The sequence below is a fragment of the Loxodonta africana genome, chromosome 9 (genome assembly GCF_030014295.1).
Source record: "Loxodonta africana isolate mLoxAfr1 chromosome 9, mLoxAfr1.hap2, whole genome shotgun sequence".
NCBI classification, from domain to species: domain Eukaryota; kingdom Metazoa; phylum Chordata; class Mammalia; order Proboscidea; family Elephantidae; genus Loxodonta; species Loxodonta africana.
The window spans coordinates 110,210,965-110,235,567 of record NC_087350.1 but is presented as its reverse complement, the minus strand read 5'-3'; the positions used below and the strand labels follow the sequence as shown (position 1 = coordinate 110,235,567).

Genomic DNA, 24,603 nt, shown 5'->3' with positions numbered 1-24,603 from the left:
AAAAAAAAAAAATTTTTTTTTTTTTTTTTCAGTGCAATCAATTTATAGTTTACACTATTTTTGGAAAGCTTTTTTTTTTCTCTTGAATTCACATGGAACAGAGAAACCCAATTATAGAGAATTCTTTACAAATTCTTAGTCTTCGACTTAATTTTAAGGGGAAAATAAAAGATTAAGGTTTTAAAAAAGAACAACAAAAATAAAAAAGTTCATTTAGTGAAGGACTGTTTCTCAAGACTAAAACTATCATTCGTAAGTCTCAACTACTTTGCCTTTTCCCCTTTTATAGCAGGTTTCTCAGAAGTTGCTTTAACACTGTGTCTCTTCGATATTTGTTGGAGCTTTTCTCCTTTTACTAAATGAGGTTATTGGAAATGCCTGTCTTTTTTTCATCCGGTACACCAGCAAATCCTTCAGTCTTGGAATTGTACTAGAATCTGACCACCTCCACTGCTTCCTCCCCTGTTTAAGACACTGTCACCTCATGCCTAGATTATTGCCAGAGTTGCTTCCTTCTTGTTTTCCAGTATCTCCTCTAGCCACCCCTGCTAGTCAGTTCTCCATATGAGAGTCATAGTGACCATTTAAAAAAAAAAGTCAGTTGGACCTTGACCCTACCTTCTTCTTAATCTTATTCCAAATAGCATAAAAGATAAAGTCCTTATCCTGGTCCTGAATAATCTGGTCCTAGACGTCTTCTCCACCCTCATTACCTTTTATTCTGACAGTATCTGTGTAAATAGAGTTTAAACTATAGACCTTTCAGGGAAATCATACTTTAATGGAGAGCTAGATAAATAAACAGGTAATTACAGTCCGATGTGGTTAGTACCACGAGGCTGGATAGGAAAGAGTCCTTGTTGTACCTGATGTCTGAATTAAGTTGTGATGAAGGGATAGATGTTAGTGAGATTCAGAAGGTAGAGAAAGGAATTCCAGACAGTATGGGGAAGGCAGTTGTACAATTAAAAAAAAATTCAATTTCAACTCATAGTGACCCTATAGGACAGAGCAGAACTGCCCCACAGGGCTTCCAAGCCTGTAAATCTTTACAGCAGCTGATCCACGGATCAGCTGGTAGGTTTGAACTGCTGACCTCTTAGTTAGCAGCCACGTGCTTAACTCCTGTGCCACCAGGGCACCTTCATTTGTACAATACATACGGGTATTTCTTTCTAATACCTCACCATGGTCTCTGACACCTTTGGTTTAATTAATCTCTTTATGAATTGCTGGGTAGTTTAGGCTCAAAACAAAAACAAAAACAAAAACCCCATTGCCATCGAGTCAATTCTGACTCAGAGAACTGCCCCATAGAGTTCCCAAGGAGTACCTGGTGGATTTGAACTGCTGACCTTTTGGTTAGCAGCCATAGCACGTAACCACTATGCCACCAGGGTTTCCAGTTTAGGCTCAGGGGACCCAATTTCATTAGTTCTTTTACTAAATGGTTCCTTGCGTTTTGACCTCCAGCCTTTGAGATCTGGCAAGAGTACTTAATTTAGAAGCTCATCCTCTTATGCTTGAGCTCAAATGGGACTTGGTGAGGTTCAGCGTCAGAGCAAGTGTACGAGGAGTAGAAATGATGCTTAACATGTGCACGTGGGCACGCATACAAGTGTGTGCATGTGTGCGCGTGTGTGTGTGAGACGTGGAGATGGGAAGGGAAGGCAAGTGCAGTGATATTCTTCTCCATGCTCTTCTCCTGGGACGTGCTGATAGCGTTTGATACAGGGTTACTGTAGGAAATTATTATTGCATCACTTGGCCTTCATGAGTCTTTTGAACTGGGATGGTTCATCAGAAGCAGCTCTTTACTTTTAGAAAAACATTCAAATTGCTGTTGCCTTGGATAGTTATTGTTATTGCCTTGGCTTATGGCAGTGCTCTATAGCAGAGCCTCTTTTTTATCTCCTGTTTTGTAGGTTTTTTCTTCGCCAAAGTTCAAGGCGCCACCTTAACAACTATGAAGGCAGTGTGGTGCTATTGTGGCCTTTCGTACTCATGTCTGTGGAAGTTTCAGGGGAGGTTGGAAGACTGATATTCAGTTGAGAGTAGTTTAAAAATTCACTGCAGTAGTAATACAATGGCAGATCTATTAACAGTCTCTTGTTCGACTCTTTAGGGAACATCTGCTCAAGCACATCTATAACAGAGGGGATAACAGCTGAGGAGGACAAGGCCTGCACCTCGGTGGCACCTTCCAACCCCGAGGAGGCTGATAATGCCGTAACATTATCAAGTGGCTGTGGGACGTCCGAGGAAGCAGACCCTGCCAAGCTTTCATGGCCAAAGTCGCCTGAGTCGTGCTCCTCAGCGGCAGAGACTAATGGTGTGTGGACAGAGGGAGAGGAGAGTGACCTGGAGAGCCGCGGGAGTGGCCTGGAACCCGGGGAAGTCCCAGCGGTTCCCAGTGGAGAGAGAAATGGCTTCAAAGTCCCCCATGTATGTGGCAATCTCTGTTCTTACTGAATTTATTGTGCGGTGAGAGCGCTTTCTGAAAACAGCGTGCCACGCGCTGAACTCTTGATTTAGGGCAGAAATAAAAAACATCTCCCGTGTATGAGTCTTAACCATGTTTTCGTAGATGACTGGGCGGGAATCCTCCTGCGAGTGCTTGCTCACATGGTGATGATTCAAAGAGCGTGCAGCTCCTGGCTACATGTTGAAACTTAGTTTTCCTTCTTTTTAAAAGTTCTTAAGATTAAACTTTTTATTTTAAGATAATCGTATGTTCACGTGCAGTCGTAAGGAATAGTGCAGAGAGATCCCACATATCCTTTATCCAGTTTCCCCCGCTAGTCACATCTTGCAGAACCATAGTGCAGCATCCCAACCAGGATGATGACATTGATGTGGTCCAGGTGCAGAGCAGTCCCATCTGCTGCAGGATTATCTGGGGTGGAAAGGACCCCTCTGAAGGGCTCTGAGCTCCTGCTGTCAACAGCTAATAACCTCTGGGTGCCAGGCTTCCCACAACCTCTGATGAGCTTCCCGCAGTTTTTGCATTAGGGCTCATGTGGTCATTCCCTCCTCGTGGACCTGAGTCCTAATACCAGGCTGCTCACTCCCACAAACAGGCCTTTGCCTCCATGATAGAGTCAGAGTCAAGACTCCCCTTTAAAACATTTTTTTAATTTATTTTGTTGTTTTTGAGAATATACACAGCAAAACATACACCAGTTCAACAGTTTCTGTGTGTACAATTCAGGAACATTGATGACATTCTTTGAATTGTGCAACCATTTCACCCCCCTTTCCTAATTGTTCCTCCCTTATTAACATAAACTCACTACCCCCTATGTTTTTCATCTAATCTTTTGAGTTTCCGTTGTTAGTTTGATCCCATATAGATAGATCTTGAAAGAGCACAACACTCAAGGCAGACATTCTTTACTAATTAAACTAAACTATTGTTTGGTTTTAAGAAGACTTCAGGGGATATTTTTGGTTTAAGCTTTAAAGATTATTTCTGGGTAATAGTTTCAGGGGTTCTTCCAGCCTCTATGGCTCCAGAAAGCCTGAAGTCCATGAGAATTTGAAATTCTGTCCTGCATTTCCCCCCCTTTGATCCACATTGTTCTGTAGAATCTTTGATCAGAATGCTCGGTAATGGTAGCTGGGTACCATCCAGCTCTTCTTCAGGACTGCTCTTGATTACCAGCTTCCCTTTCTGAGTCTTTGGAAGGGACCTCCCTGTTTCTCGGATGTCCTTGTACAATGTTAACATTAAATGTTTTTGGCATAAACTGTCCTTGTAGCCTGTGAGAACAGGAGACCCTGCTGCTGTTTCAGAGGAGGGACGGGCCATGGGCTCAGCCCTCAGCAGCAATATCCCTTTTCCTAGGCTGCTGGTCTTTGTTCCATTAAATGATAAAGGTTAAAGGCACTGGTGTGTAACCATCCTCCATGAAGGGTATGAATGGGTCAGGCAGCTGAGGGCTTCTTGTGGTGATTGTCAGAATTCAGCAACTTCTTTTCACCTGTGCAGCTCTGTTCAGGGAATTCCGGTGGATGGATGGGAGGAGCCTGACCTGTGTGAGCCCACAAAGCGGGGTGGCTGATGGACAGCCCCCTTCTCGATAGCCCCTGCTCATTCATCTCACCAGGCCTTTTTGAATCCTTGAGTAGCAATGGAAATTATGTAAAGATAGCATCTTTGGATACCCGGTTTCTAAGTAGTCTTAAAGTGATAACTAAAATATAATTTCCTATTAGGTCCCACAACTTTTATCAGTTTATTTATGATTGTACATTATACTTAACTCTAAGATAGATATTTATCAGAAACGTATGGGAAATAGAAAAATGTGGTCCAGTTTTGAAGAGGTGGCTAAGCACGAGTTTGAAGATAGTGTTCACGAATTAGCAAACAAAATTTAGAACTTAATTTCATTTAGGGATTCGACGTGCCTGAGCAGTTAGATTTGAATTCTTGGTAGAATGACAAATAAGTCAAAGGCCCACTTCACTTACGCTTAGTCACATTCCTTAAACTAGAATATAGCTAAAGCTGAATTTTCTTGCTTTCATGGAGGATGGTTATACAGCCAGTGCCTTTAACCTTTATCATTTCATGGAACAATGACCGGTAGCCTAGGAAAGGGGATGCTGCTGCTGAGGGCTGAGCCTGTGGCCTGTCCCTCCTCTGAAACAGTGGGCAGGGTCTCCTGTTCTCACACGGAGGTGTCAGACAGCAACCCTGTGATTAACCCAGGCTCTTTTCATTTTTGTGTAATTTTGACCAGTGTTTGTTGGTATTAAGTATAATGCAACGTGTATGCTGGTCGTATGTGTACGTATAGATAGGTAGGTAGATAGATAGATGGATGGATGGATCCCCTTCTTCCTCATTGATCCACGTGACAGAAAAGTAGTGGTTCCTTTCTAAAGGGCTTTGTGATTTTTGAATGCAAGGGGGTGTACAGCCTCAGCTTGGCAGGGCTGCATTCTCTGTGAGAAGAAGTAAAAACACCATCGAATATTGATACGTGAACAGCAGAGAGGTAACTAAAGGCCACATCCTATATTCTTATGAATATGTAATCCTGCACTTACCAAAAACCGAACTTACTGCTGTCGAGTCGATTCCTGCACTTAGGTTAGTTTTAAAGAACGTTCGAAAACCTTGTTATCTACCGAGTTCATTGCAAGTTTGATAAGCCTGCCCTGCACTACAGCTAGTATTTTAATATGAAGTGGAAAGATAGTTGACCTCTCGGTAAAATGACTGATAGAATGGCTTCCTATTTTCTTTGATTTTAAGGTCTTAGGGAAAAAAAAAAAGACTAAGTCTCTAAGAGGTGAACATGTGCCAAGATTTCTTCAGAATTAAGTGATCATAAATTGTTATTAACTGTTTATTTTTTAAAACAAGTCTTAACTCTGGCTCCCCCACCCCCATTTTTATTTCTCTCTCTCTTTTTTTTTTAACCAGAGACTAGAAGGAGAGACCAAAACTGCCAAGAGTTGGCGCCATCCACTTAGTAAGCCTCCAGCGAGATCCCCGATGACACTCGTGAAACAACAGGCAGCAAGTGACGAAGGTGAGCTCGTGAGTTTTCACAGCACCGTCTCTGTGTAGCTGTTTGTCTCAAACTGTTGGGAAAAAAGTGCTTGGGAGGGAGGAATGTGGCCAAGTACAAAAAATAGCGTTAAGGAATAAACAATTTACTGACAAAAGGAAATGAGATTTCTTATCTGAAATGCTGAATTTCCTAGTAAAGGTCTTCCTGTTTCCTTTGATCACTATTTCCTGACGTTTCACCGTAAGGTTCTCCAGAGCAAGTTGAGAACAACTTCTTTAGAAGTGTCAAATCATGGAACTAACACTCTGTAGGTTTCTTTGCGTTGCCTTTACTTTTAAGGTGGATCCTTTAAATTTATTAAAACTGCCTTGAGTAGGAAACCACAGCCATACCTGGTGTGTGGTGGAAGGTCCTTTCTCCTTAACTAGACTGCTCTGATGGCCTGACATGAAGCAGTTCCACTGATGACCAGTCATCATTCCTGGATGTAGCATTTGTCATTTTGTAGAACTTTTGGTTGCCCTCTTCTCCTCTGTTTCTAGCTGTTTTTTTTTTTTTTTTTTTAATTTTATCGTGGTAAAGATATATTTAACGACACAGTTGACATTCAGCAATCTTCACATGTGGAGTTCAGTGACTACATCCATCATGTTGTTCAACCATCACCTTTAGCTGTTACAAAATGGTACCATCACCCCTAACAGAAGCTCAGTGTCCCTCAGCATTGAGGCCTCCTTTCCCCTCCCTCCTGCATGTGCTGGTAACCACAAATAAACTCTGGTCTCTATGCATTTGTATTTTCCTGTTCCTACTCATCTCATATTCTTTGGACATGTTATCAGGAGGGACCAGTTGCTGGAGAAGGACATCATTCTTGGTAAAGTAGCGGGTCAGCGAAAAAGAGGAAGACCCTCAATGAGATAGATTGACACAGTGGCAGCAAAAATGGGCTCAAACATAGCAACATTTGTGAGAATGGTGGAAGACTGGCAGTGTTTGGTTCTGTTGTACATAGGGTTGTTGTGAGTCGGAATCAACTTGACGGCATTTAACAACAACAGCATTCTAGATATTTCATGTAAGTGGAATCATAGTATTTGTCCTTTGTGACTGACCTCTTTCACTCAGCATAATGTTTTTAAGATTCATCCATGTTGTAGCATGTATCAGAACTTATTACTCTTTATGGCTGAGTGTATTCCATTGTAGGTATGTACCATGTTTTCTGGTAATTAAAAAAATACCATTCTGTTGCCTGCAATTAAAAATCAGACCACTGACCAGCTTTTCTTCCTTATAAATGTCTCTTAGCATCACGAGAGCCTTGTTTTCTCCATCTTTAAAAGGATCAGTTCAAGGCAGAGACTGTAAAGAGGCCTTCCTTGAGGCATTCTCCATCACTGGTGGAAATTGTTAATGAAGGCCAAGTGTATGTACAGATGCTGTCAAGAGAGTAACATGAATCTTGGGTTCAAGCTTCTTGTTTGGTTTAAATAGTATATCAGAGTAGACAACGTAGCAGATGTCTTTCTTTTTACCCACTGTCTTCTTTCATACCTCAGGTTTAGTTATAAAGCAAATGGTAGATGTAGGGTCCAGGAAGGGATAATATTAGTTTCTATAAGACCAACACAAGGTGGAATTTTGGTTTAAGTAATGTTGTTAGGTGCCATTGAGTTGGTTCCAACTCATAACGACCCTATGTACAGCAGAATGAAACATTGCCCAGTCCTCTGCCATCCTCACAAACATGGCTGTGTTTGATCCCCTTAGTACAGCTACTGTGTCAGTTCTTCTCAACGAGGGCCTTCCTCTTTGTTTCTGACTTTCCAGTTTACCAAGCATGATGTCTTTCTGCAGGGACTGGTCCGTTTGATAACATGTCCAAAGTGTGTGAAATCAAGTCTTGCCATCCTTGCTTCTAAGGAGCATTCTGGCTATACTTCTTCACAGACAGGTTTGTTGTTCTGGCAGTTCACGGTACATTCAGTATTCTTTGCCAGCATTGTAGTTCGAATGCATCAACTCCTCTTTGGTCTTCCTTATTCATTGTCCAGCTTTTGCATGCGCTTGACGTGATTGAAAATACCATGGCTTGAGTTACGTGCCCCTTGGTCCTCAAAGTGACATCTTTGCTTTTTAACACTTTAAAGAGAGATTTTGCAGCAGATTTGCCCAACACAATACGTTGTTTGATTTCCTGACTGCTGCTTCCATGGGTGTTGATTGTGGATCTAAGTAAAATGAAATCCTTGACAACTTCAGTCTTTTCTCCATTTATCATAACGTTGCTTATTGGTCCAGTTGTGAGGATTTTTGTTTTCTCTATGTTGAGGTGTAATCCATACTGAAGGCTGTAATCAGTCTTTGGTCTTTATCATTCATGGGTATGTGCTTCAAATCCTCTTTGCCTTTAGCAAGTGAAGTTGTATCATCTACATATTGCTGGTTGTTAATGAGTCTTCCTTCAATCCTGATGCCACGTTCTTCTTCATATTGTTCAGTTTCTTGAATTATTTGCTCAGCTTACAGATTGAATAAGTATGGTGAAAGGATACAACCCTGATGTATACCTTTCGTGATTTTAAACCACTCCGTATCCCCTTGTTCTGTTCGAATGACTGCCCCTTGGTCTATGTATAGGTTCCTCATGAGCACAATTAAGTGTTCTGGAATTCCCACTCTTTGCAATACTATCCATAATTGCTTTGAGTAATAGAAATCATAAAATGTATTTGAGTAATAGAAGTCATGGAATATATGAAAACATATCATCATGTTGGTTTCTTCTTTCTCCTACTTTATCATACCCAACACAAACTGTTTTTCCCTTATTGTTGAGATACTTATAGGACAATTCTGTATAATGTCATTCATACTTACGTATGTTACTCATGAATTTTGATTACCCTTCCCTATTATGGCCAATATTTGGAGTAGTTTCTCTGAAGGGACTGGGTTATACTAACACACAAGGAAAGCTGCTTTCTCCCACATCCTTATACTCCTAGGTTAATTTTGATGTGGGCCATCATCAGCTGGTCCAGATTTTGTTCATGGAGAGCAGCTCTGCTTTCATTCTGTACAGCTTGCAGAACTTATAAATGGATTATTTTAATGAAGTTGTCTCAAAGGTTTGAGGTTAAACATCTTGCTGAAACACTGATGCTTGTAGCTTTTGCAACAGTCTCACTTTCCATTCTAAAATATTAAGAACTCCTGGGGTCCTCTGAGGATTCTTGAGAATCGAGGAGAAAAAAATCAGAATTTTTGTGATGGCTAAAAAATCTTGGCTCTTATATTTCTGCAAGCTTACAAACTAACGATGAAGAGTATTTTGTGGCCTGGAGAAAATTACTTAGATCATCGGCCATTTGAATGATGTCTTGGACTTTTCCCTCAGTGTCTGAGTTGCCTGTGTGGTAGGAAATGAATGAACATTATCATCGTTAGAAAGTGATGAAGAGCTGATTTTAGTGCTCCATTCTTAAAGCCCCTCCCTCCAAAAAAACCCAAACCCTTTGCCATCGAGTTGATTCTGACTCATGGCGACCCTATAGGACAGAGTAGAACTGCCCCGTAGGGTTTCCAAGGAGCAGCTGGTGGTTTCAAACTGCCGACCTTATGGTTAGCAGATATAGCTCTTACCACCGTGCCGCTGGGGCTCTGCTCCATACTTAGGCACACACAATTATAAATCCAGCTTTGTTTGTGAACTTTCTACCCTAACTATGGGCTCTTTTTGCACCCCTTATGTGGAAGCAGGTCTGTATGCCAGATAGGATTATAGCATCTGAGAAATTACATCTTTAAATGACAGTCTCAGTGTTCCCTGTTGGTGAATGAGCAGCCCTTTACTGAAAGTGGGCTGTGACTCCCCGCCAACAGAAGAGCAGCAAAGGGGATCGATACTTGATCCAGCCCCTCTGGGAGCATTGGTGCAGCTGAGAGAGAAGAGTCTCGTCTTCTCTTTGAGGCAGTGCAGTGGCTTTTTGATGATGTGAAACTGGAGGTCATTACAATTGGTTGCATATTAAAAGACTAAGATCCTAAAGCACCAGGAACACGGTTTGGCTCATAATAAGTGTTTGTTGTTGCTGTTGTGATGTGACGATGAAGAGCTGGAGGAGAGTGATTGCCAAGATCTCAAGAAGTGAGGGAAATCCCTAGGAGGTTCAGAGGGAAATGCCACCCAGATAGCAACAGAAAGCCAGCGCCCTGGCTGTTTGGGGGAAATTTGTCAGGATTCTAGTAGAGGCCAAGGAATATGAACTAAAACTGCATAGAATCTCCTAGACACTCAGAAGTGGATTCTTACACCCTTAGTGAGTGGGTACACTGGGGCAAAAGAAAACAAAAAAACTGACCACAGCCCAGGGAGAGGCAAGAGAGCTCACCTGGCGGGGTTTGGGCGTAGGTGGGGAAGGGTGATAGGAAAGAAGGGCAAGTCTCCCCAAGAATTCTTAAACCAAATGACTGTAATCAAATTTATACTTCTTCTTGCAAGCCAAAAGTCTAAAATTAAAGTGGGTGCTGCCTGTAACTAACCAGGCAGAAGCAATTGCACAACTTTTTGAATGCTGTCTGATCAGGGGTGGGTTGATGAACGAATGATAGGCCGTGATTGGAACCCATGGCTTTGTCCTCTGTATGTTTCTGATTTTGAGGATGTCTTCTCCGTGGCCTCAGATTCCTTTTGTGTGAAATGTGGTGCTTGCTCAGGAACAATCAAGGGGTCCCACCTCCGGGTTGATGGGTGGGTTGTGGGCATTTGAGTTCCCTGGAATAGAATGTAGTGCTAGGTGGCTTCTGTTAGATTTTCAAAAGGGCGTGTCATGGATTGAATTGTGTTCCCCCAAAATATGTGTCAACTTGGTTAGGCCATGATTCCCAGTGTTGTGTGGTTGTCCTCCATTTTGTGATTGTAATTTTATGTTAAAGAGAATTAGGGTGGGATTGCAACACTCTTAACTAAGGTCACATCCCCATTCCAACATAAAGGGAGTTTCCCTGAGGTGTGGCCTGCACCACCTTTTATCTTACATGAGATAAAAGGAAAGGGGAGCAGGCAGAGAAGAGGGGACCTCATACCACCAAGAAAACAGCACCAGGAGCAGAGCGTGTCCTTTGGACCTGGGGTTCTTGTGCAGAGAAGCTCCTAGTTCAGGGGAAGATTGATGACAAGGACCTTCCTGCAGAGCTGACAGAGAGAGAAAGCCTTCCGGTGGAGCCAATGCCCTAATGCGGACTTGTAGCCTACTAGACTGTGAGAGAATAAATTTCTCTTTGTTAAAGCCATCCACTTATGGTATTTCTGTTATAGCAGCCCTAGATGACTAAGACAAGGTTGATCACCATTGGATCACATTTGTGTTTAGAACTCATCAATGATAATTCTGTGATTTCTAGAATAATGATGCAGAAAGATCAAAAGACTCAGGTACTCATCTGTAGCATGCTTACCCATGTGCAGAGGTGACCCCATCTACAAGTGTGAATATCGACAAGATTCATACGAAAGCCCTGGTCATGGCTCTGATTTGCTTTGATCTGAAATGTCTGAGTAACTCTTTCTAAATCACTAGTTTAGCAAGTGCAGTGCAGTAATGAGCTGTTAAGCATCACTTTGAAATTAGAGACAGCTTAGACCCTGATCCCTATCTTTGCAGTGTCTGCCTGCCTTGAGGCATAGATCGAGAGTCTCTTTCAGACACTGTTCCAGTAATTTATCTTTTGGAAAGTCTGCCTGCATTAATATTATAATTCATTTAGTAATGGATTAAAAATTTAAATATACAGATGAAAGAGATGGAAACTGCTGCTTTAATTAGAAATTATTCTTGGTGTTTGACCATCATTATTTAACGCATTTAACTTGGATTGTCAGTTGTTCTGAAGAGTAAAATGTTTACATTTAAGTGAAATCTCAGCAATTCAACTGACAGAAGTCAGCTCCCTAAATGGTTTTCAGTGTTTCATTTTTATAAAAGTGCTGGTGTTTATGAGGCAGTTGACCCATAAGCCTGTCCTAAGCATATTTTTTCTAAGACTAGAACTACCCTGTGATTTCACCTTACAGTACTAGAGATTTTTGTTTTCTTCTGGGATTGATTGCCTGAGTCTTCCTGTGGTGTTTCCTGCGTACTTTACCTGGTCTCATTCAGCTACTGAAGATGCCCCCACCATTGGGAGCGCTACCAGTACAGTCCGGGTGCCCTTTGCAGTTGTCCCTCAAAAAAAAGAACGTTATTTAGAATTGGTGGTTTTAGTTCACCTTTGGTACACAGATGATTTTGGGAGAAATTATGCCTTCCTGCTCTTGGGGCCCTTGGTGGTGCTGTGGTTAAAAGCTACAGCTACAGACCAAAGGGTTGACAGTTTGAATCCACCAGCCACTCTTTGTAAACCCTGTGGGGCAGTTCTGCTCTATCCTACAGGGTTGCTATAAGTCAGAATCAACTCAAAGGCAACCGGTTTGGGTTTTTTGTTTTATTTTGTTTTGCCCTGGGCATGCCATAATGACTCTTTTCTCTTTTCTAACAGCTTTGGTACAGATTTGCCAGTCTTAATTTTTACTTCTTTTATTTCAAGAATTTATTAAAGAGAATATGTTGAGCAAATATAATAATGATGTCTTTTATTAATCTGAACTTTACAAATGCCATTTCAATTATTAAACACAAATATTATTTAAATATTAAAAACACCCATTTGTTTGTTCTTTTCAAATAGTAATGGGCACATGACTCCCTGTTTATGGTTGAGATCTGGCTTCCAGTATCTCCTTGGCCATTAGCGCTGTCCAGCCTTGGGAAACGGAGTCATGCAGTCTCTCTATGGCGCAGTTTATTCATCTGCAAGAGGAAATGGTTGGATTAGTGATCCCAAAGTTCCATTGAAACTGTAAATTTCTTTGACGCCGTGTAAATACAGTAGGAGGGGATCCTAGTTAGCCCTTGGCCCATGCTAGCCTTTCCTGGAAAAGGGGAAGCGTGACATATAGGAACATCCTTCAGCACCGGTGGTTCCCCTTCTTACAAAGTCGCTTTCTCTGTCAGTTTTGAAACACAGACACTGCTTTATGACTGCAGCATGTCATGCTCCGAATGTTGTTAATTTTTACATAATGACAGCTTCTCTTTGTTGAATCAGTTCTTATTAGCTGGAGGTAATGCTTTCCTTTCATAATAAGCACAGTTAAATTTCTGTCTGTTTAAGCAATAAAACAGCCAGTTCAGCAGATTACTAAGTAGATTGGTTTGGAGTGTTTGTTGATAGGCCACAGCCAATGTTGTCCCGTGTTATGTGGACATAAAATGTGCGAGGGCGTTGGCACTCAGATCAAGTGGATATATTAGCTAGCACTTACCGTGTAATAAGTCAGGCCTTCTCAGTTTAGCTTGATTTCTCCATCGGTAAATTCCACTGGAAGCCCGGGTAGCATTGCCTGTTACTGTAATATAGGAAATAAAAATCAGAAACACCTTGCTCTTATTATGCTAGTGGCTTGGTCAGATTTTGATTGAATTAGAGGGGGAAAAAATGCTAACTTCCTATGTTACATGGCTGTGTTCCGAACTTTTCACAGTCCATCCTGAAACCTTCCTAAACCATGGTTGGCCCGAAGTCTTATGATCAGGTGTCTGAATGTGCTGACAGCTTTGGGATTGTAAAATGATAGTCGAGACTTTGATTCTTGTGCCTTCATGCATGACTCGTTCTTCTGGCAAGAAACATTGAAGGGAACAGCTTTTGATACTACAGTTGCATAGCTCATTCCATTCCTTAGAAAAATAAATTATTGTATTAGGTTCAAATGTATGAGATTGCCAATATTTGACCTTTTTTTTTTAACTTATGAAAATTGCAGTTTCATACAATTCCACTTTAATAAATTGCCTTACGCCTCCTTAAAACCGTTCATAACCTCCTTTCCCTGGAGACATCGGCCTTAACCTATAAGCCTCTGAATTATCCCATACTTTGAACCTCATTTTCTGCATTTTTTTTCCCACCATTTGCTTGTGAAATCAGTCCCTAAGGTGAAGAATAAATGTGCAAAGTTTGTGAGGTTTATATATTTATTTGTTTTTAAATTTAGTTTTATAATAAACTTACTTTGCAGACCACATTTTCTCTTTTTTGCCACTGGCCAATGAAAATTTATTCCTGAGCTGGCAGCGTTCTCTACGCTGGTGTTTGGGAACCCTTGTCATGGATTTTAGGAAGGGGCTTCTCACCTCTTGGGGGTTAAGTAACATGTCCAAGGCTCCCAGCTAGTAAATGGTTAGGAAATGGCTCAGTTTATCATCATTTGTATCCTAGGTTGAGCTACCTCCCTCCCCTTTTCTGGTTCCTAGGTTCCAGGTTTTAAGGAGATGGTGAAGTGGCTCTTTTTTTATACCCATCGAAAACCAAAAAACCAAACCGGTTGCCGTGGAGCCGATTCTGACATATAGTGACCCTACAGGACAGAGTAGAGCTGCTGCCGCATAGGGTTTCCAAGGAGCTGCTGGTGGGTTCAAACTGCTGGCCTTTTGGTTAGCAGCCGAGCTGTTAATCACGGTGCCACCAGTGCTTGAAATAGACCTCTAAAGCCTGCACTGATATCCCACTGTTTTCATGTTCATGTTCATGTTCTTTGATTTGTTTTGTATTGAAGAAGGGTTTTTAAGATCTGAAATTGCAGAGATATTTGTGCTAAAAAAAAATGAGGAAAAAGTTTGCTATGATATTTGAGTGTTTGCATATTATTCAAATATTTCCGTAGTTGTTAAGGTCTTTTCTTGAGGAAATTTACTGTATAATGCCCTCAGGCTCAGTAGGCTGGGATCTGGGCCAGGCATCTCCCTGGGAGAGATCAGTGAGTACAGAGGAGGGCCTGTGCCTGGTACAGCGTAAGTGGCAGAGCAAGGAGGACCCCCTGACACGTTTGGATGTCCTTTCCCTTGACTAGTGTGTATCCCCCTTTCCCTAGCAGTTGGCATCATGGGCACCTGGTTGGAGTGCTTCACTGAGTCTCTTTAGCAGCTGTTTTATGTGATCTTCCAGGTGATAACAGTGCCCTGTTGGTTCTTAGGTTAAAATGTCTAAGGAGCTTGCCGTCCTTTACACAGCTGATGGGAACTTGTTTTGCAGGTGGGTCGCCATGTGCGGGAAGTTTGTTGTTTAGCCATTTTTTGACTTTGTGTTCTAAATGCTGTTGATTAAATATCTTACAAAACTGGAAGGTTCACTCATGGGGAGTTTTGAACTCCTGCAAGGCAAGGGACTCTTATTATTTACCGATTTCCAGCATCTATCGGATGGCGTGACATGCTGTTATTATTGGGTGCCATTGAGTTGATTTTTGACTCATAGTGACCCTGTGTGACAGAGTAGAACTGCCCACAGGGTTTCCTGTAGGGTCGCTATGAGTTGGAACTGACTCGAAGGCAATGGGCTTAATCTTTACCGAAGCAGATTGCCAGGCCTTTCTCCTGCTGAGCTATTCGACCTGCCAACCTCTTGGCTAGTAGTTGAGCACTTAATATTTGCACCACCCATGGGCTGCATCCATTATTACATTAACATTTTAAGGGAACTGTAATTAAGAATTTTATTTTCCCTCAAAGCCACCATTTACCAGTAAAATTGTATCTAAAACTCTTGTCATTTTTCTCTGTTGGAAATTTATAACTTTTGATAGCAATTCAGAGAATCTTTAGGAAAAATAAAGTTCCCAAGTTGAAACTTCTTTTCTCTCTTTTGAGCCGCTTGTTCCTGATGACCTCCTCCCTTCTCCCTCCCCCCACCCCCACACACAAACACACACTCACAGGCCAATTTCCTCCAGCACATTTGGAACCTTACATAATGCCTCCCAGGCCCGAGATTTTGCCCACGTACCTGAAAGGTAACAGATGCTGCTGCGTGCTTCATAGCCGAGTGTGATGCTGTACCAGCCAAAGCACGTCACTGGAACATAACCCCAAGCAGCAGACTCACGGTGGCGATTGGCAAAGAGAAAGCGTCCTGTAGTAGAGTTGATGACTTTGCCCATCTGCTGGTTCTAAGTAAGACCTGGCAGCGACTGCTCCACAAATGGCCCCAATCCTCTCCTTTGGAGAAATCCACTTACATTGCACAATCAAAATTTGTTCAGAGAGACTGTACTGAGTGAATAAATCTAACATAAGCCTGCTCGCAAATGAAGGTTTCCCCCAGTTCATAGTACCCACCTAATATTAGCCTGATGGCAGAATTTTTTTTTTCAGTTTTAAAGGTTGCATATTTTTATAATTATAAAAACTTGCAAATCTTCTTTCTTCTGTTTCACACTTTCAAATATGTTTTTATAGATGTGACATCATTCTCTATGTACAGTGTTATACTCTGATTTTTCATTATACTGTAATATTGATTTAATATTGTTATATAATACATATATTCATACTATATTGTATTTCATTAATAGTCCTCAAAAGCACCTACTCTTATGTGTGCATACTATGGCCATACCTTAATTTATTAGTATCTTTCTTAATGAACACTTAGTTCTAATCTTTTTTTATTACTGTAAACAATTCTTCAGTGATATTTTTGACTGAAGGGGGGAATAAAGATACTTTTTCCTCTGAAAAGATATATCTTTTGATTCAAATATACATTTATATTTATATACATACACACACACATATATATGCATATATATGAGATAACTGGGCTATCTGTTTAGATCGGCTCTTACTATTCTAGTCTGTATTATTGTTATTATAATTATTTAAAAAATATCTAACTGTGTTTCTGGTGAAGGTTTACACAGCAGTTTAGGTTTCAGTTCGACAATTTCTACAGGAGTTGTTCAGTGACATTGGTTACATTCTTTACAGTGCGTAAACATTCTCATTATTTCCACTCTGGTGGTTCCGATTCTAGGCATCTAGTTTCCCTTTCCCCTTACATTCTCATCTTTGTTTTAAAGTAATTATTGACCATTTGATCTCATGTAGATGATTTTTAAGAAGTATTGTTATTCTAAAAGTTTCGTGTTTAAGGCTTACATTGCAAGCCATTTTCTGGGTGACCTTTGCAAAGGTTATGCTGGAGACCAGAGGGGAATACCTTCATCTATTGAAGGCTTAGGAGGTGCATAGCAATAAGTAGCAGCTTTATGGCTGGCATCTCACACGACCCGCTTAAAAATCCTGTAATTTAGGTAATCATGTACTCATTTTGCAGACGAAGGTACTTTAAGATTATACCAGTTGCATGAGTGAACCATTATTTTAGTTCCATCTCAGTTCCAGAGCTCGTGCTTTTTTCCCTGTGGCACTTGGAGGATTTCTGGTATAGACGACAGATAAATGTGTTTACTATAATAGAGGTGGATCAGAGTTCTACCCCTGTAGCTGTGGTTACCTCAGGATAATTTAATAACCATTGTTCTAGGCCACAGAGAAAAACTTCATTATAGTTTTTGCCAAATTTATTTTATTGTTTTCCTGTGAAATTTGTTGTCATAGATTTAAACTTTCTGTCACCTGAACTAATACTTTTATATATATATATATATATAAAAAAAAATTTTTAATTTGACTTTTTACTTACATAAGCCATATATACACTTTTTTTCTTAAAAAAATGTTAAGTTGCTTTATGTAGAAAGCAACCCGAAAGAAATATTTAATCATTAAAATAAAAACTGTATATCCACACAATTGCTGACAGTGTATCTATACAACCTCTGTGACCAATGGGGCCCCTCCACACCTTGGGAAACTTTAGCAATTTGTGGAAATAAGTTGCTCTGTAAATAATAGAGAGTACCGCAAGTTAGCATGAGTAGAAATCTTTGGAAGATTTTCTAAACAACTTTAAGAATTGCGGCAACCTGACTTTCTTTTTAGAACTGCAAATTTTTTAGGACTCTCCTAGCTGCCAGCTTTTTAGGCGGCTCCTCTTCCTCGTCACATGACCTGTACGATTGAGTCTCTCTCTCTCGATACCTCTCCGACAGTTGTGGCACTGAATCCCAGACTTTATAGCATAAACATTGACAGCAAGAAAGAGACCTAATAATCCTATGAAACTGATGAATTGGTCTGTTTAAGAACAGAGTGGCTTATGGCCCTGAGGAGAGGGTGAGTACCTTAGTTATCTAGTGCTGCTATAACAGTAATACCACAGGTGGATGGCTTTAACACACAAGTTTATTCTTTCACAGTTTAGGAAGCTAGAAGGCCAAATTCAGGACACCAGCTCCAGGGGAAGGCTTTCTCTCCCTCTTGGCTCTGGGGGAAGGTCCTGTCCTCAATCTTGCCCCTAGCCAAGTTGATGCATATTTTTGGGGGACAGAATTCAATCTATGACAGTGGTTGCGGTTTGAATAGCAAGCAAAAGGATAGTTTTGGAGATGATTTTAAGGTACGTTGGGGTGAGGTGTTGGGAGTTGTAAGCACGTTGGCTGTGAGTGGCTAACTGCTGTGATTTTATCTACGTAATTTTACCTACAAGTAACATGAGCACTTCTTTGTTCTTGTTGAGAACCTACGTTAAGTCTGTGAAAGCTGGAACCTGTGTAAGGCGGAAACCTGTCAGAGAAGGAAAACAAAAATATTTTCTGCTAACAGAGAGCCATAGGAAAAATGGTAAGACTGCAGCCTGTCAAAGGGGGAAAACTTGCAAGACCTGGAAGAACAAGGCAGGCCTGTCAAGTTCCAGCTTTCACTGTCGTTAGGAAAGAAAGTGGTTTGATGGCTGGCAGCGTTTTCCCAGGTTTGCTAAACTTTAATGCACTTATAACCAGGGATCTTTTGTTTCCCAGAATCTCTCATATTTCTTCAGCAAACTGTGGTGTTGAGAATGAGACTCTGAGCTATGCACAGTCTCTTGATTGTTGATGTGCTTGCTGGTTTACCAACAAGTGATTCCATGATTATAGTAATAAAAACATCGGTGTTCATTAAATGCCTGCAGTGTCCACGTTCTCTGTAGGTTTAATACTATCTGCCCCCTGCCCTCTCTTTTGACTAGGATATTGTGAGAACTAATTTGATTTTCTAAGAATCTAACACTCTATAAAACAGTATGGTCTATTTTCATTCCACAACATGTTACAAAAGGCATCATGGTGTGAGGTAATTATATACCAGTGGGATTCTAGTGAAACCTGTAAAGGTTCATTACTCAACTGTAGCTGAAGGGGAGGGAAGGGAGGAGAGAGAATTCCTAGGCATAGTGATGCCAGATGATCAAAACGTAAAAGTCACAAAAGGAAAAAAAAATTTTTTTTTTCTCTCTTCTGTATATTGAAAGATACAAAGTATATGCATATATATTTTAATTTAAGGAAATGGCTGAAAGTACACTGAAAAGGAAGCAGGAAGAAGAGTAGAAGGAGGCTCTTGGGGGCAAAAAAGAGAGTTTTGTTTTGGAATCATGTGGTAAGGAGACGGCCAGGATATCCTAAGGATCCTCCTACCTCCCCCACCACCAAAAGGAAAAAAAAAAACCCAAACCAAAAAAAGCCCCCAAACAAAACAAAACCCCAAACCCCTTCTTGGTTCCCTAAAGGATTGGGGCTTCTAGTTATATAAATGCTGTGAAACTGGGAAAGGCACTAGCCAGGGTCAGTGTAATATTTAAGTCTGTGCTTGAACAATGTCCTGATTCAAGGGTAAGCACGTTTTCTGGGACATGGGAGAAGAATGAAGAATTTGTTGAGGAAATTACAGGAGGACAAAATATTTAAAATCGAGAAAGTTCCAATATTTTTCACTTTTAAAGCTAACTGGAAATCAGAATGACCATAATGACCCAAGGGGTATGAGTATCTTGGAATACTGGATACCCACCAGTATGATTGAGTAAAATCTTTCTTACCCTAATAAAATATTGTAGCATCTAATGAGAAACAGATCAAATGAAAATAAGGAGACAATTGTATGGATTTTAAATAATAATACATCTATTTATATATCACTTTAGAATTTACAAAGTACTTGAGTACTTTACAAATAATTTTTATATCTACTAAAGAAAAAAAAAAAAGAGGTAGGGGAGGAAGATAATTATGAGAACATGTCTTACCCAAGGCTAAAAACCAGCCCAGAAAAACCCACAGCCAACTCATAGTGACCCCATAGGGTTTCCGAGGCTGGTAAATCTCTACAGAAGCAGACTGCCACATCTTTCTCCCACAGAGCCACTGGTGGTTTTGAACTGCCTACCTTTCAGTTTGTAGTCAATCACTTTAACCACTGCATCACCCGGGCTCTACCCAAGGCTTAAAAAACAAAAACAAAAGCCTGTTGCCATTGAGTCAATTCCCACTCATAGTGATCCTATAGTACAGAGTAGAACTGCTCCAAGGAGTTCCTGGTAGATTCGAACTGCTGATCCTTTGGTTAGCAGCCATAACTCTTAACCACTGTGCCACCAGAGTTTCCTACCAAAAAACCAAACCCACTGCTGTCGAGTCGATTCCGACTCATAGTGACCCAATACAACAGAGTAGAACTGCCCCATAGAGTTTCCAAGGAGCGCCTGGTGGATTTGAACTGCTGACCCTTTGGTTAGCAGCAGTAGCACTTAACCACTACGCCACCAGGGTTTCTGGGTTTCCTGCAGTCTTTCTAAACCAAAGGGATTGAATCCAAAGCTAGGTCTCTCGACTGCCAGCTCTTGTTCTTTATGCTGCACGGGGTTGCTGCCATGCTACTTTTTCATTTACAGAAGTGCACAGTGATGGCGTTCAGTGCTACTCTGGCCTAGAGAACATCCAAGCAGAAAAAGGATGCTCTTTGGGCTGCAGGAAGACTTCGTCTGTGGGGAAGGGCGATGTTGAGAAGGTTCAAAAACAAGCCATATGTCACTGGCCACCCTAGGCTAAGCTTTTGGTGAAAGTGGAAGTGGAGGGCCCTAGTGCAGCTCGGTCTACTTCCAGCTACCCACTTAGTTCTTTCTCATTATCTCTAGACTTTTAGGACCTAAAAAGTATTCTGCCACCCCTGAAAAAATCTGAGACCATTCCACACTAACTTGTAACCAACCCAAGGGATATGAGTATCTTGGAATATTGGGTATTTACCAGTGTATTCATAAGGTTTTCACTGGCCAGTTCCTTAAGATTGCTAGGTCCCTAGTGAAGGACATAATGCTTTGTAAAACAGAGGGTTAGCGAAAAAGAGGAAGACCCTCAACACCATGGGTTGACATAGTGGCTTCACAGTGGGATCAAATATAGTAACGATTATGAAGATGGCACAGAATCGGCCGGCGTTGTGGTCTGTTGTACATAAAAACCTAACAACAGCAACCAATATATTACACTGGACCATATGAAATCGCCAATGTTTAAGCTTTTCTTGACCTCAGTAATGGCAATCTCGTATGGGTCAACCTCATACTGAAACCCAAGTGACTACATTTTGTTGTAAGTTTCATTCTTTTCTAATAAACCAAGTGATAAGATAAATTTTTTGTGAGCCAATATGTAGCAACAGCTATTTATAGCTAATTGCAGCAGATATTACCCTATGAGTCAAAGGCCTGATAGCATTTAAAGTTCCTGGTTAACACTATAGCTGCTAACCAAAAGGCTGGCAGTTTGAAGTTGCAGCCACTCCTTGGAAACCCTGTGGGGCAGTTCTACTACAGGGTTGCTCTGAGTCGGAATCAACCTGAGGGCAGTGGGTTTGGTAAACTTCTCCTTCACGTCTCCCACAGTAAGAGCTCTATTGTGTATTGCAGGGGTTCTCTGGCAGAGCCAGTTTACACTTAAGGTCAGATTGTCGTTAGCTGCTGTGAAGCCAAACCCTGACTCACGGCGACCCCATACACAATGAGATTGGACTGTGGATCCCTGAATCTTGAGGAGAATGAGAAGCAAATTTCATTTGTTCCATTTCTCTCAGGTTGTATTTGGGAGACATTTAAAATATGTTTGCTCTCTGGCATCAAGCACCTTGGAATGTTTGCTTCTTTTATAGTGTTGTTCTTCCTGGGCCCCTGCTCACTGGATTTTCATGCTCTTTCTCTTAAGAGTTGCCTGAGGTGCCCTCAACTGAGGAAGAAGTGGAAGAAACAGAGTCTTGGGCAAAGCCTCTGGTCCACATTTGGCAGACAAAGCCCCCAAACTTTGTGGCTGAGCAAGAATACAATGCAGCCGTAGCCAAAATGGCACCACACTGCGCTATCTGTACTCTACTCATGCCCTACTACAAGGTAAGGTGGGGGTCTGACAAGGTTTCTCTTTACTGCTACACTTCTGTGTGCCTGTAAATCCCAGCGATCACCGGGGAATCACTGTAGGGTTAGCATGCACAGAAGAAAGGAAGATATTAATACTCCTGTAGGTAACAGCCTTCATAGGAAAACAAACAGAATTTCTAAGTGCTGCTTGGGAGATGACAGTTCTCTGACAGTACTTGTTATTTTTGAATGTCCTAGTTTATTTAAGGAAAGGGGCAATTCCAACCTTTCTTCCTACTCCTTTCACCAAGAAACAGAACATAAAACTTAACAGTAGAAACTTACAAAGAGAGAATGTCTTAGGCTGGGTTCTCAGAGAAGCAAGACCAGTAAAGCATATAAATACATATAGAGAGATTTATGTCAAGGAAGTGGCTCACAAGGCTGTACAAACTGGAGCATCCCAAGTCTGTGGGTCAGGCTGGAGACCTTCCCTGACTCATGCAGCCACAGGGGCTGGTGAACCCAAGACTGGCAGGTCAGAGAGCAGGGGTTTTGCTCACAGGCTATGAAGATTGACGAATCCCAAGATTCGCAGGCAAGACCACAGGTAGGCTGCTAGCTCAAGTCCCAAGAACCAGAGGTTGGACGAACAGGAGCCACTTGTAGGATTGAGAGCCAGCAAAAGCCACGAGGCTTGCCAGAATTTCCACTTATATTTGATGCAGGCCACACACCCAAGGAAACTCCCTTTCAGGTGATTGGCTACTCACAGCACATCCCATCATGGGGGTGATCACAGGATCATACGACTGCCAGACCACTGACAATCATGGCCCAGCCAAGTTGACACGCAATCGTAACCATCACAGGGAGCTTACACCTACTTCTGTTTTTATGTTTGAAAACATCGCTCTCAAATAATATAAATGTCAACCCTGGGTCCACATTTTCAATATCTCTTATAATTTTTCTATGTGGAATGGGCAGAGGACACACCATGCTGATACAAACTGGATAGGCCAGTTCACCTTCATTGGCCAGCTGAACTTAATACAGTTTTTGACATTATTCGGTTCTTGACATTATTCCATATGCATTGTACTGATGGCATCTCAGCTTATGGACGTTCACTGTCTCTAGCACTAATGCAGGCCAAATGTTCCTTAGGAGTCTAGTGAGTGTGGTACTACACGGTCTGTTTTGAGGCACAACATGTTATCAAGTACATGGATGTGAACATTGTGTTTCAGTTCCTGTTTTCATTAATAGAATCAGAAATATTTTATTCAAGATCACATCCCTTAGAGATCTATGTAAAGCGGACATTACTCAGCTCAGATGTTTCAGAGCACGAAAATATGTGATATGCCGTATTTTCAGACTTTTAGAACTAGAGGAAGTAGTATCTTCACTGGATATCTTTGAATGCAGCACTAGTGACAGAACATTTTTTATTTTCCCTTTTAGACCTTAATTTTTTTTGTTTAGGGTTATTTCTGCATCCTAATCTGCCTGTATATTTCTCTGGCAATGGAAAAAAAAAAATCCAAGTAAAATTGTGAGATTTTTAGCATAAATTTTTAGAGTAAATTTCATGTATTTTGAGGAGAAATATATGAAATGCTGTCCTTTCATGTATTTTGTTTGCAATGTTGTCCTTTCACATTTAGCAACAGGCACCAGATACTTTTCTTACTCTTCTAAAAGTTCCCGACGAGGCAGAAAACTTTCTCAGTGCTGTTGCACAGATTTAAACTGGGGTCTTTGAAAACACCCCTTCATGTGGAACCAGGTGATTTTCTTCAGTCAATGCAAGTAGGTCTGTTAGGCTAGTGCAAATAAAGAAGCAGAGACAAATTTGTCAGCAGAATCGATGCTTCTCAAGATCACAGCTTCAGTAGCTCCAGAAGCAGCATTGACAAATAACAATAGTTGGATCGAGGAGAAACAACGGAAGTTGGAAGGTGCAGCTGCTAGTGGATTTGATTGACCAGAACAAATGAGAAGCTCTTTTCCAGGTTTTTCACTCATGTGTGAATGTTCTGTTTTTCAGCCAGACAGCAGCAATGAAGAAAATGATTCTAGATGGGAGACAAAAGTAGATGAAGTGATTACTTCAGGAGAAAAGACTAAGCCACTCATTCCTGAGATGTGTTTTATTTATAGCGAGGAAAATATAGAATATTCTCCACCCAATGCCTTCCTTGAAGAGGATGGAACAAGCCTTCTGATTTCCTGTGCAAAGTGCTACGTACGGGTTCATGCAAGTAAATGAACTTATCATTTAGTCATTCACTGGCTTTTTAGTCCTTCACATAGTCTTTATCTTATGTCTTGAATCATTCTAGTTCTTACCAAATCATGTGTTCTGTTGACCTACTAATGTATGGTCTATCTTTGTCCATGCAATTTCTGTGGTTTATTATATGGATATTGCTGTGTTTATCCAGGAGCAATAACTGTCTTATGTTTGAAATACCCTCCCTATCTACTATTTATTTTTTTGATACCGTCAGCTTCCACAAGGGATTTGAAGACATTGTGATTGAAATACAAGTATAGCAACCATCTTGTTTGTATCGGTTTGAAACACATATGCATATATACATTCATTCTTTGTTGTTAAACATATATATGAGGCAAAGCACCAAAGCACGAGAAAATTGATATTTAATCTTGACTCCTGAGCTAGCTATGTGATGTAGTCACAATATTTCATAAACATATGCTTGAACTCATGATTTCATGGTCTTGGTTAACGATGATAGGCTTTTCTTCGGGTAATTATACTCTTGTTATTTTCTATTCCCACCTCAAATGTTACAGCAATTTGATTTTAAATATCACATCATTTAAATCTTTCAAAAGCCTCTTATTTCAGGAAGTCAGATAACAAGTG

The 24,603-nt window shown here is 41.0% G+C and overlaps 1 protein-coding gene across 6 annotated transcripts in view; it reads left to right on the top strand.

Annotated features, from left to right (window-relative positions):
• Positions 1-24,603, top strand: part of KDM4C (lysine demethylase 4C) — a 391,685-nt gene that overhangs the window by 196,317 nt on the left and 170,765 nt on the right. For all 6 annotated transcript variants that reach the window (XM_010587948.3, XM_064290526.1, XM_023545269.2 and 3 more), the window contains 4 exons: positions 2,126-2,445; positions 5,438-5,546; positions 21,553-21,734; positions 23,758-23,971. In XM_010587948.3, coding sequence (XP_010586250.1) covers positions 2,126-2,445; positions 5,438-5,546; positions 21,553-21,734; positions 23,758-23,971 — 825 coding nt within the window. The remainder of the gene's footprint in view (positions 1-2,125; positions 2,446-5,437; positions 5,547-21,552; positions 21,735-23,757; positions 23,972-24,603) is intronic.